Source organism: Pseudorasbora parva, chromosome 1 (assembly GCF_024679245.1).
Source record: "Pseudorasbora parva isolate DD20220531a chromosome 1, ASM2467924v1, whole genome shotgun sequence".
NCBI classification, from domain to species: Eukaryota; Metazoa; Chordata; class Actinopteri; order Cypriniformes; family Gobionidae; genus Pseudorasbora; species Pseudorasbora parva.
The window spans coordinates 13,308,106-13,322,187 of record NC_090172.1 but is presented as its reverse complement, the minus strand read 5'-3'; the positions used below and the strand labels follow the sequence as shown (position 1 = coordinate 13,322,187).

General features: G+C 39.0%; 1 protein-coding gene across 7 annotated transcripts in view; it reads left to right on the top strand.

Moving 5' to 3' along the window:
• Positions 1–14,082, top strand: part of LOC137048891 (multiple PDZ domain protein) — a 139,157-nt gene that overhangs the window by 89,130 nt on the left and 35,945 nt on the right. For 5 of the 7 annotated variants that reach the window (XM_067427693.1, XM_067427342.1, XM_067427411.1 and 2 more), the window contains 5 exons: positions 4,207–4,299; positions 4,409–4,504; positions 6,209–6,386; positions 9,445–9,555; positions 12,629–12,718. In XM_067427693.1, the coding sequence (XP_067283794.1) occupies positions 4,207–4,299; positions 4,409–4,504; positions 6,209–6,386; positions 9,445–9,555; positions 12,629–12,718 (568 nt within the window). The remainder of the gene's footprint in view (positions 1–4,206; positions 4,300–4,408; positions 4,505–6,208; positions 6,387–9,444; positions 9,556–12,628; positions 12,719–14,082) is intronic. The other 2 variants (XM_067427465.1, XM_067427611.1) reach the window with 1 other exon arrangement.

Here is a 14,082-nt window from a genome sequence, read left to right as displayed (position 1 = left end):
TAACAAAGTAGCTAAATGATGTAAAAATTCATCTAATTTTCACTTAAAGCTGAAGTGTGTAAGGTCTACAGCTACATCACTAGCATCACCAAAAAGTAGTTCAAAAATAATGATTGTCATCACAGTGGTTACACTTTTCGATGAAGTCCACCTACGAATGGCTTTCCGAAAGTTTCATCTTCACATTAAGCTGGGATAGCAGAGTATTTTAATTTTAACTGTGATATTTTAACAAGTACACTAAGACACATTTTGAAATATTTGTACTGCATAGTGGATTTGACCCTACTAATATTATCTCTTTCCCTGCCATTGACATTCTTTTCTGGCTTTTCATGCTTTCACTGTTATACGGTAGGGGGTTCTATTGCGTATCTGGAAGAGTAGAGAATCGCTGAATGAAAATGCAGACAAAACGGGCAGAAACAAGAGAAGCATTGCTTATGCATGTTGTCTGTAAAAAAAAATGTTTTATGAAACTTACCCACAAGTTTTGATTAAAAAAAACATGAAGTTAGAATCAATCTTTTTTTTTTTTTAATCTAAGAAACTTTTCTTTCTTTTGATATATTCCATGTTCAGATATTCTAAATGTAACTAAATATTATGGGGGCCATGACATTTTTGTAAAAAACAAAAAAAACAAAAAAAAACTCAGTGGCTGGCAGAAAAAAAACACAAAGCAGAAACCACACTGGCTGGGAAAGAGTTAAACACTTACATTTTAGTCAAACTCAAGGATGCTGCATTTTCCTCATCGGTAACAAGCAGTGTTAAAGCTGGTTGTAGTTTCCTTGGTAACATGCGTTCTTTTTCTCAAGAGAACTATCATTAACATTCCAGGCCGTCATTTCTTCCTAACATCATGTGTATTGTGTTGTTCATCTTCTACTAACATTTCTCTCTCTCATGGCAATGATTTGATTTCCAGCCATCGATCCTCGTTCATTAATGAAGCATTTCAGTGAACGTGGAGATCATGAATATTTGATTCACATCAATGTGCCATGATTCCTAATGTCTTGATCTCTCTGCCTGTATGCATGAATTGTTCAAAACAAGGTTTGATTTACCTACATTAGATCTGTCATCTTCACTTACAATGGACTGATGGAGCAAATTGACTTTTTCTGTTTTTACTCGATCAGTAAAAAATAGGAAAAATCGGGCAAAATTATAGGCTTGCTGTTGAGTCTGATTTTATTTGGTTTTAATTTTTGGATGTAATCCAAAACTAAATGAACAATGTCTTGCTATGGCACATTCATTTACTAACCAATAAAACATTGGCTGTTGTTGACAATCACACAAAAAATATATATTTTCAATCAGCAAGGATGGATTAAATTGATCAAAGTTGAAATTAAAGACATTTATAATATTACACACACACACACACACACACACACACACACACACACACACACACACACACACACACATATATATATATATATATATATACAGTGAGGAAAATAAGTATTTGAACACCCTGCTATTTTGCAGGTTTCCCACTTAGAAATTATGGAGGGGTCTGAAATTGTCATCATAGGTGCATGTCCACTGTGAGAGACATAATCTAGAAAAAAAATCCATAAATCACAATGTATGATTTTTTTTTTTTTAACTATTTATTTGTATGATACAGCTGCAAATAAGTATTTGAACACCTGAGAAAAGCAATGTTAATATTTGGTACAGAAGCCTTTGTTTGAAATTACAGAGGTCAAACATTTCCTGTAATTTTTCACCAGGTTTGCACATACTGCAGAAGGGATTTTGGCCCTCTTCTCCACACAGATTTTGAGCTCCCTCCAAAGATTCTCTATTGGGTTTAGGTCTGGAGACTGGCTAGGCCACGCCAGAACCTTGATATGCTTCTTACAGAGCCACTCCTTGGTTATCCTGGCATTGTGCTTCGGGTCATTGTCATGTTGGAAGACCCAGCCTCTGCCCATTTTCAATGCTCTAACTGAGGGAAGGAGGTTGTTCCCCAAAAGCCAGCAGCCATATCACCATGTAGCCCAAGACTGGTTTCCCACTGAAGCTAAGCAGGGCTGAGCCTGGTCAGTACCTGGATGGGAGACCAACTGGGAAAACCAGGTTGCTGCTGGTAGAGGTGTTAGTGAGGCCAGCAGGGGGTGCTCACCCTGTGGTCTGTGTGGGTCCTAACGTCCCAGTATAGTGATCGGGACACTATACTGTCAAAGAGCACCGTCCTTCGGATGAGATATTAAACCGAGGTCCTGACTCTCTGTGGTCATTAAAAATCCCATGGCACTTCTCGTAAAGAGTAGGGGTGTAACCCCGGTGTCCTGGCCAAATTCCCTCAATTGGCCCTTACCAATAATGGCCTCCTAATAATCTCCATCCACTGAATTGGCTCTATCACCCATCGCTGGTGTGTGGTGAGCGCACTGGCGCCGTTGTACTGTGGCTGCCGTCGCATCATCCAAGTGGATGCTGCACACTGGTGGTGGTTGAGGAGAGACCCCTGACATGAGTGTAAAGCGCTTTAGGTGTACAGTAGTACATATGAAAGCACTATATAAATGCCTCATTCATTCATTCATTCATTCAAAATCTCGCAATACATGGCCCCGGCCATCCTCCTTAATACAGTGCAGTCGCCCTGTCCCATATGCAGAAAAACACCCCCAAAGCATGATGCTACCACCCCCATGCTTCACAGTAGGGATGGTGTTCTTTGGATGGTACTCATCATTTTTCTTTCTCAAAACACGTTTAGTGGAATTATGACCAAAAAGTTATATTTTGGTCTCATCTGACAACATGGTTTTCTCCCATGAATCCTCTGGATCATCCTTATGGTCATTGGCAAACTTAAGACGGGCCTGGACATGTGCTGGTTTAAACAGGGGAACCTTTGGTGCCATGCATGATTTCAAACCATGACGTCTTTGTGTATTACCAACAGTAACCTTGGAAACGGTGGTCCCAGCTCTTTTCAGGTCATTGACCAGCTCCTCCTGTGTAGTTCTGGGATGATTTCTCACCTTTCTTAGGATCACTGAGACCCTACGAGGTGAGATCTTGTATGGAGCCCCAGTCCGAGGGAGATTGACAGTCATGTTTAGCTTCTAACATTTTCTAATGATTGCTCCAACAGTGGACCTTTTTTCACCTAGCTGCCTAGCCATTTCCCCATTGCCCTTTCCAGAGCCTTGTGGAGGTGTACAATTTTGTCTCTAGTGTCTTTGGACAGCTCTTTGGTCTTGGCCATGTTAGTAGTTGGATTCTTGCTGATTGTATGGGGTGGACAGGTGTCTTTATGCAGCTAATGACCGACCTCAAACAGGTGCATCTAATTTAGGATGATAAATTGAATGGAGGTGGACATTTAAATGGCAGACTAACAGGTCATTGAGAGTCAGAATTCTAGCTGATAGACAGGTGTTCAAATACTTATTTGCAGCTGTATCATACAAATAAATAGTTAAAAAATTATATATTGTGATTTGTGGATTTTTATTTATTTATTATGTCTCTTACAGTGGACATGCACCTACGATGACAATTTCAGACCCCTCCATGATTTCCAAGTGGGAAAACTTGCAAAATAGCAGGGTGTTCAAATTCTTATTTTCCTCATTGTGTGTGTGTGTGTGTGTGTGTGTGTGTGTGTGTGTGTGTGTGTGTGTGTGTGTGTGTGTGTGTGTGTGTGTGTGTGTGTGTGTGTGTGTGTGTGTGTGTGTGTGTGTGTGTGTGTGTGTGTGTGTGTGTGTGTGTGTGTGTGTGTGTGTGTGTGTGTGTGTGTGTGTGTACATACATATATATATATATATATTTCAAATAATCACTGTTCTTTTGAACTATCTTTTCATCAGAAAACTCTTGACAAAACTTTATCACAGATTTAAAATGACCTACAAAGTATATAAACTATTTCTGTTTTGACTCATGATCTGGAGTATCTATCTGTGTGTGCACAGTCCTGATCACATTGCTAGATTTCATTATGATTTCACCTTGGGCAGAGATAGGCAGAAAACATTACATATAACCCATAATTCTGAAAAACAAAATGCAGTCAATGCATTTTAAGCTCAATTTAAATTATTTATTGCATAATTGATTGAGCTCAGGGCATTTCTTTAAAATTTTATTCCAGCAGTGTTGATGACAGGTCTGATGAGCAAAATATTATCTCACATTAACTTATGAGTCATATGATTGTGTGTGCAGAATCACGTATGTACCTGCAGAATATTTAGAGGAATATAGGGCAAGCCAGCAGCTCCAGAGTGATGATCTCTCTGATGGCAAAAATACTCAACAGTATGTATACCTCACTGACACACTTTCTCCTGTCACCTTCATTGATGACTCGTAGTAAAATGCTCTAAAATGGACAAAAAAATTGGAGGATTTGTATTTGTGTGTTTAGTCAGACAATCACAGATCTTCCAGAAAGAGAAGATGGAGAGGGACAGGAGAGTGAACGACAGACAGCAGCTTCTAACAACTGGAACCCACCACGGACGTGAGTACAAATATAAAAGTTGCACTAAAATTGTTAGTATTATTGTTATTCTTCCTTAAAACCGTTTGGAGTAAAGTTTGGTGCATTCATTACAGAGGGTCTAAACATTAATCTCAAAGGGTCTAAACATTAATCACCTAGAAATGTACTGTAATTGTCTTCTGTTTGACGGTCATAAGATTTTCACCAAATTATATCACTTTTTGAATTTTGATGAAAAATGTTGTATGTTATTGAAATGGCCCAATAGGGTTTGTTTATATACAAACCCTATTCCAAAATAGTTGGGAAACTAATTGTGAATAAATAAGGAATAAAAAAATGAATGCAGTAATTTACAAATCTCATAAACCTATATTTTATTCACAATAGAATATAAATAACATATATCAAATGTTGAAAGTGAGACATTTTGAAATATCATGCCGAATATTGGCTACTTTTGGATTTCATGAGACCTACACATTCCAAAAAAGTTGTTTTAGTCTCCAGACCTAAACTCAATAGAGTCTTTGGAGGGAGCTCAAGCTCCATGACAGTCAGAAACCTGACTGATCTAAATAAGATCTGTGTGGAGGAGTGGGCCAAAATCCCTCTTGCAGTGTGTGCAAACCTGGTGAAAAACTGCAGGAAATGTTTGACCTCTGTAATTGCAAACAAAGGCTACTGTACCAAATATTAACATTGATTTTCTCAGGTGTTTAAATACTTATTTGCAGCTGTATCATACAAATAAATAGTTTTAAAAAAAAATGATACATTGTGATTTCTGGATTATTATTTTTTTAGATGTCTCACACAGTAGACAATGACAATTTCAGACCCCTCTATGATTTCTAAGTGGGAGAACATGCAAAATAGCAGGGTGTTTAAATACTTATTTTCCTCACTGTATATGGAAAACACCAAATATTTAATAACTATTTTACTTGGCCTAAATGTTAATTTATTTGGATTTGCATTGGCATATATCATTTCTAACTCATCCTCCATCATTCACCAAATCTTCCCAAAATGTTGGCCTGATAATCTTGTGACCTAGCCTGCAAAATGTATCAAAAGATGTTTCATTTTCCAACTGATTTATCTGTAACACAGCAACAAAGTTGACAGTGAAAATGTCCGTCAGTTGTCAAGCTTTATATTGGCAACACTGACTGACTCTAACTAAATATTGACTCAAATATTGGATTATAAAATGCCAGATGGAAGTTTAAACATACAATTTATACTTAATCACTGGTTCACTGAATTTGTACCAATTGTTCGGATTTTTTTATTTGAAAAAACTTGGAAAATACATTTTCCAGACATGCAAAGAAAACACATATAAATTGGGATGATAGCTGTAAGAAATGTAATATATATATATATATATATATATATATATATATGCATGACTGCATTGAAGGAATGTGTTATAATTCATAAACAGTTCCATAAATAATCCATTAAATTCCATAAATAAATCCATTTTGATATACAATATACTGTATGTAAACAGTACATGTAAAACTCATATTATTTTAAACTTGCCTGTATCATCTACAGGCCTTGCATTTTAATTTATAAAATTAATTGTACAACTTATCAGTGAGGGCAACTGTGGAAAAAGTTGATGTAAAATGTAAATGTATTGATCTGAATGTTTGGCAAATTGTCATTACTTGATGTTAATTGAATGTTGCATGTGTGTTTGTTCAGAGTGGAGTTGCACAGGGAAGCAGGGAAATCTCTGGGCATCAGTATCGTTGGTGGGCGAGGCATGGGCAGTCGCCTCAGCAATGGAGAAGTGATGCGGGGCATCTTTATTAAACATATTTTGGAGGACAGTCCAGCAGGACGCAATGGCACACTAAAGACAGGAGACAGGATTGTAGAGGTACACATACATACACATTTATTAAATGGAAAACTAAATGGAAAATTGATTATTATGTTTTTATATACATCTAGTTTTAAATACTGTAACTTATCCCTAGCCCTCAAAAAGCTTTCTGCAAAAAAAATCCCTTTTTTTTATAACTTGTAAATATGCAACGGTCCTTTGGACCAGGGCAAGCGCGTATTAGTCTAGATGGACAACATGGCAACGGTTGCTTATAATAAAGGCGGTTTACGCTCATGTTGCACGTTGCAACTCTCCCACTATCTCTTCCTTTGGAGTCGGCAGCGACTAAAGTCACTGCGGGCCACTCACATCCCAGGTGATCTCAAGCATACAATGGACGTGCAGTCGTTACAAGTGATGCTCCAGGGAGAGTGGAGACTCCATCCCCAGGTTGTCTAGCTGATCTGGAGTCGATTTGCTGAATCACAGGTAGACCTGTTTGCCTCCCAGGAATCATCCCACTGCCCGCTGTGATATTCCCTGACAGAGACAGATGCTGTGCATTGTCAGGGAGGACGAAGAACATGTTCTGCTGGTTGCGCCGTATTGGTCCACCTAGACTTGGTTCTTGGAGCTCATGCTCATTGCAAAAGCCACTCCCTAGTAGATCCCCATGAGGAAAGACTTGTGCCTCATTCTTTCTCAGGGATGGGGCACAATTTGCCACCAGCGCCCAGACCTCTGGAATCTCCACATCTGGCCCATCGGATGCGGAAGACTAAAGTGGACTATCGTTGCCAGTGATAGACACTATCACTCAGGCTAGAGCCTTCTCTATGAGGTGGGTGCATGCTTTGAAGTTGAGTCTATTTATTAACTGATGTTCTTTTCGAGGTCAGGGCCCACAGCATCTGCAGGAGAGGTTGGAGGAACTACTGTCCCCCTCCACCTTAAAGTTGTATGTGGCCACCGTACAGAGAGGTCCTTCTGAGCCCTTCAAGTCAGTTGAGCTAAGTTTCCTCTCTTTGAAGACGGCCCTTCTTGACCGCGCTCACTTCCATCAGCAGGGTTGTGGACCTGCAACCGTTCTCTGATAGCGAAGTGTGCTTAGAGTTTGGTTTCAGAACCTGAGATCTCAGCAGGATGCCCCTTTTAGGGAGAACTTGCAAGCACTGTCTCGGAATGAGGTTGTTGCTGTATCAAGTACGTGCCTGGCATGTTTATTTGGACTGCACACAGAGCATTAGACACTCTGAGCAGCTCTTTGTCTTGTTTGGGGGACAGCAGAACCGGAAGGCTGGCCCACTGGATTGGATGCTATTGCCTTGGCATACCAAACCCAAGATGTGCTGTGCTCCTTAGGAATGCAAACACACTCCACAATGAGTGCATCTTCCTGGGCTCTATCTAATGGCATCTCTCTAATAGAGAGCAGCAGCAGCCTGGGCAACACCCAATACCTTCAAGCTTTTTGCCCCAGTTTTGTCTTGTGTGTAACGAACAGGTAAGCGAGCAGCAACTGGCCAGGTGTTCCTTTTTATTCTTTTTATTCATGTGAGCTCCACAGAAGGGTGAGCCCTAGATGTGTTTTACCCTGCAACAGTCAAATTCAGTGAAGGAATACAACGCCAGGCCCAGTACGTGTGATGTATTCCCTTTCAGATCAGCCCATGTATTTTGGCTAGGTGATCTATATGTAGTAGTTCCCTGATGGATATATCATATGATGTATTTTCTATGGTACAGTTTCCCTGATGGTAAACCCATGTCTTCCCCTAGACAGAGCTTAACTCTCCTGCCAGTCACTTTGTTGTAGAGCTCTTGGTAACACTTTATTTTGATAGTCCACTTTAGACATTCTACTAACTATAAGTAACTTTGCAACTACATGTCAACTAACTGTCATTAGAGTATTTGTAGACTGTCTGGTTAATATTTACTAAAACTTTATTTTGTCGGTCCCCCAACAAACATTCTAATGACTATAAGTAAATTGTAAATTACAATTCAACTTATTCTACTAACCCGAACCCTAACACCTAACCATAACCTACCAGTCTACTGACAGTATGCTAATACTCTAATGAGTTAGCTGACATGTAGTTGCAAAGTTACTTATAGTTAGAATATAGTAGAATGTCTAAAGTGGACTATCAAAATAAAGTGTAACCGAGCTCTTCTTTCCATGTGTGGTACATCACAGTTTGTAAGTCCATGTGATGTGTTCTCCACGTGTTAACCTCCCTGCGGGCAGGATGTGGCCTCCATTATGTTCTTTTTTTTATGCAGAAAGAAAGGAACGGTTTCCCAGCGTTAACTTTTTGTCTGCTAAGTGTAAGGTTTTTAAAATGTAAAAAAACAGCTGAAACGACCTAGTCCCATTGTTTCTGTCCCCGCATGGTGCAAAGGACTGCACCGCTCAGATGGCGCGTTGGGAAGGTTACGAAGTTGTGAGTGGAGCTTGAAGACATATGCACCGCCAAAACCTAGTAACATTTTCCATAGGGACCCCTAGTGTCAGTACATCGACACAACATCGAAGTGAATGACAGACAGGGAATGTTTCGGTTACTATTGTAACCTACATTCCTGGATGTAGCTTGTTTCCCACCTGACACAACACTTTACCTTCTTATTGAAAAGGCCGGGACATACTCTTGGCTCCTCAGCACAAATCGTGAATGCATGCCAAGTCCGGGGGAGTGGCGCAACTAAATTAAATTTGTCAATTCTCATTAGCCTTTTCTCAAAGTGTCAGAGGTGTTTGGGGCTCCCAAGTTTGACCCCTCGTGTCAGTCAATCGACACGACGTCTTGTTTTTCCATCAGGTTACAATAGTAACAAAGATGTTTTTTTTTTCATAATCAGTGAAGCTGTCTACACTGAAGATGGCCATGCATGGCACAGTTTCATTTATTTTTACGGTGACATTATATATACTGTTATGCAGCCCAGCCTAGCCCCAACAGGGTGGCGTCTTTTGGCAGGTTTTAAACAGAGCTATGCACCTGCTAATATAGTCCAGTAATGACTTCATGAGCTCATGCTGTGTGTGTGTGTGTGCGTGTGCGTGTGTGTGTGCGTGTGCGTGTGTGTGTGTGTGTGTCAGGTGGGAGGAGTGGATCTGCGTGACGCCAGTCATGAACAGGCAGTGGAGGCCATCCGTAATGCTGGAAACCCTGTGGTGTTCCTGGTCCAGAGCATCATTCACAAAGACAGAGTCAGTATCACACACACAATGCAAGCACCTAATGAGAAATACCAAGATCCATTTATTTATTTATGCTTTTTAACATGTCTGAGTGTTTATAACATTTATATGAGTTGCATACTATGGGCCAGATTTACTAAACAGGGCTAATTAGCGTGAGAACGCAATTCCATAAAATCGCAGATGGGAGTGGAAAGTTCTGCGTGTGATCTACTTATAACACAAATTAAAGAACACAGACGCAGCCGGATCATTTCCATAATGACAAAGCGGCAACCTCCCGCGATCTCTCTTGAAGCCAATACGAAAGTAATGTAAACTGCAATTCCTCGACTGGCCACTAGGGACAGGCTCCAAAAGGGAGCAGAATCTCATTGAGTCCCATGTTAAAATTCCCAACTTTACAGCAGAAAAAAACATGTTTACAGCCTGGTACAAATTGTGGTTTTGACCTATACGGCTAATTTTGAACTTCATGACAACTGTGAGGGGGTGAAATCTTTTATAACTCATTCGTTTATGTTATATAAAGCCTTAAAGTTTTGCATAATAAAGGGCATTGTTACTTTGAGTGACAGGTGGATAGCAATTTATCTGCCGTCTATCCGCTTGTTAAGTCGTGCCGTAAGGAACGCCGTTTCTGGGTCCAAGCCGCAACTCGTTTCACTTGAGAATGACATTGACGCCCGTTTATGAGCGCTATTTTTTCATATTAAACATCAAACATTTAAAAAAGTTAAACATTTTAAATACTTACAGTCTACACAACATTCTCTATGGTCATAGCATTACAGACATTATTATTTTAACGATTTATAAAAGATGAATCACTGTCTGGCCATCTAGAATTTTGGTATGGAGAAAAAAGTTGTGATTATAACTTTTTTTGTAGTATTACACCACATTATGTGTGTGTATATTACCACCGTTTGTAGTTTTTCTAGTTGTATAAGATAGAGCGTTTGGACCCGGAACCGCTGCGGCATGACGTCAGCCTTAACAACCGGATAGTCATCGAGTCACCTAAGCTCCACCCACATCCCGCCTTTTTGCCCATTTTCTGTTATCCTGGAGTGACACGCTATGACTCGCTCACAAGATGGCAACGCCCAGCTCGCCCCTACTTTAAGCTTCAGAACGGCTTATCGGAATCCTTTGGGTGACGTCACGGAAACTACGTCCATATTTTTTTTACAGTCTATGATGATGACCAACACAATCTTCCCATCCCTCTGGTTTAAGATGTGCTTTTTTGGGTGGTAGATAATGGCACAAACACCAGTAAATTTATGAGCGCCAACCTTTGTAAATCAGCTTGTGTGATTCATTTAAATACTTTCCTCCCACATATTTTTTGAAACAAATACATATGCAATAAGGTCAGCCACAAAAATAACTCTGTCCTCACCTTTTCAGCACTAATTTATCACTGCACGTCTTTAGTAAATCCTGACAGTAATTTTTTAATGCCAAAAGAGGGTTTGCGATGGTGCAAGCTGTTGGTAAATCTGGCCCTAACTATGGCTGGAAAATATAGCTTAAATTTCAACATGGGTTGTGACAATACTAAGATTTAGTAGTTGATATCAATATCAGTGACATTTCTATAACTGTTATGCCATTAAACAATAATTTATTTAGAAAGTTAGATGTTCATATATACATGTGCATTTAAATGTGCCAATATAACATGTACCTTTGTGAGAGAGAAGTGCACTAGCACACTAGCATAATACAACAAAAATGTGTTATAGTTAACATTTATAGTAAATGCTATTATCTACAATTATAAGTGTGTTTTGACTCAATTAAGTAGGACTCAAAGGGTTAGTTCACCCAAAAATGAAATTTATGTCATTAATGACTCACCCTAATGTCGTTCCACACCCGTACGACCTCCGTTCATCTTCGGAACACTGTTTAAGATATTTTATATTTAGTCCAAGAGCGTATCCAAGTGTATGCACACTTTACTGTCCATGTCCAGAAAGGGAAGGTATATATTCCCTTTAAGTATATATTTATATGTACATTCAACTTATATTGTATTTATATGGTTAAAGTGTTCTGCCTAATTACAAAGTACATTTCAAATAGATTAACTTTAAATGTAATATGTAATGATGACACACTACAGTACTTTACATTGGACTTTACATTTGTTTAGTATGTTAGTCAACACATCAAGATAAGTTTAGTTTTCTTTAAAGCAAATATTCAATACATTTAAGTGCACTTCTTTTTCACAAGGGTAGTAATAAACAGAAATATGTTTATTACATATTTCATACAAACATTTTAATACAAAAAAGATTTAATGCTTTAAATTAATTGAAACTGTTAAGATTAATATAAATGAGTCAAGTAAGAATCTTAATGCTACTTGCAAGAAAGTATCATGAAACTAGTCTTAACAACATGTTTTTCGAGAAACCTAATGGCCAAATAGGAAGAATATTAAAATCATTGCAATGGGCGCAATGTTGCTTAATTTGATATTGGCAGCAGAATCATTGTGAGACATAACATCAAAAATACTAACTAACCGCTTTCATCACCATTTAGTGCTCAAAAAGATGTACTCGACTACTTTGCATCTGTCTCTCACCCTCCTCCTCATCTATCTGTCTGTCTGCTCTTGATCCTCACAACATCTGTCTGTCTCTCAGCCTGGCTCTCTGTATAGTTTTGATTCACCTCCTGTCATAGAGAAATACGGGGCAACTTTAAAATGCTTCCCTATGCCAAAGTGTCAGGTAATTTCTGTCCGGCCCTCAGCCGACAGTCTTATCTCTGCTTCCAGCATTCCTTCTTTCTATTGGGATCTGCTTAACCTTACATTTTGCCAGCAAATCAACTTAAAACACATTTACATGGGAACGCAATCAAACATGATTAAATAAGTAATGTTTCTGTTATGTCTCTCCAAAGTTCAACTGTTGTCCCATGTCGCCATGTCCTCATTTTTTCAATGACGCCACTTTTTGTTTACATATTGGATTTTTTTAATGATCAGTCTCCCAGGATTAAATGTGTTTAGGCTGATATACTAGCTTACTAACACCCTGTGTTGTGCTTCTAGAAGCCTCCTGTAGCCCTCCTACAGCTGAACCGCTCAGAGCAAACCCTCCATCCTTATCCTGAAACCTGCTTTACATACAAACCGCTACAGGTTAGACTGAGACATCCTGTGTGTGTGTCTGATGTGTTTTATGGTTATCAAATGGGACATTTTTAGAAAACCCTTGCATGCTGTTCCATGGTTATAAGCATGTTTATGCCATTTTCTAGCTACTATATGCTAGTGCTCTTTGGTTAGAACCAATATTAATGACATTTTTATGCAATAAAATACTCTGTAAAAGGAAAACGTCCCTTGTGAAAAAGAAGTGCACTTAATTGTTTTAAATTTGCACTTCAAATCTAAGTTGTAAACCTGCAGATAACAATAATAATGAAATAAAAAGCCACTTAAGTGTACTTAAAGAGAGTAGTACACATTCATAGCTATACTCTTTTTAAAAGTGCTCTTTGTAATAATGTCAAATAAAAAGTTTAACTTAAAGGTACACTATGTAATTTTTCCATCTGCTTGAGGGCTCCTATTCAAAACAGGTGTAGTTTGATGATGCCAAGTTTGATCTTGGGATATGTTGTCTTCACCTCACAGCCAATGGAAAAGAATCGGGATAAGACCTCAGAAATCATGATCATGGATGCGATTATTAATGATACTGTAGTATGAAGAAGAGCAGGACCAAGTATTGAGGGAGCTGAGCAAGCCCGCAATTGAAGCGCAACATGTGGCTCGCAAGCAACAGGACTTTATTATGATGGGACACAGTCGCCAGCACCATTTCAGTTTTTCCGGTCATGAGTATAACGGAGCCCTCTTTATCATATTAGATGCATTTAAGTGTGTTTAAAATGACATTATTCTGTGCATTCGCTCAGCAGCTGTTATGAAACGTTGCACACTGCAGTAAGAGTAAAGCGTTTCTACCAAATTAAACTGGAAACCGAGGGTAACGCAGATATGACGCAATTGACAGGCGACTCCTTCGGAGATCCTGGTTTCTTGGTTAAAATAAAAAATTTCTCACAATTTACAAATAGTTGGAAAAATGTGGTATATTGTAAGAACTCAACTGTACAAAATATATAACACTAGCCTGGTAGTTTTGGGATATTTTACTGCAAAATACCGTTACAGCACAGTTCGTATGAAAAATTTGTAATGTGAAAGCTGTCATGTGGACCTGGGAGCGCACCAGTACCACACCTTACCTAGAGGAGGTCAATATTCCACGAGTATGAATATAGTGTGGCCCCTTTAAGAAATGTGCGTTCCCTATTGAACTGCCGGTATTTTGTGTGTGTGTGCCGAACTGTGCCGCGATTCACGTGAACAGTGTGTGAGAAACACGGACTCGGGAGTTCTCAGAAAAGTAAACTGCATATTAGTTTTAGCCGATTGTAATGTATTTCGTTCAATAAAACACATGTACTGTACTGTAAGTGGTGATGGTGTTAATG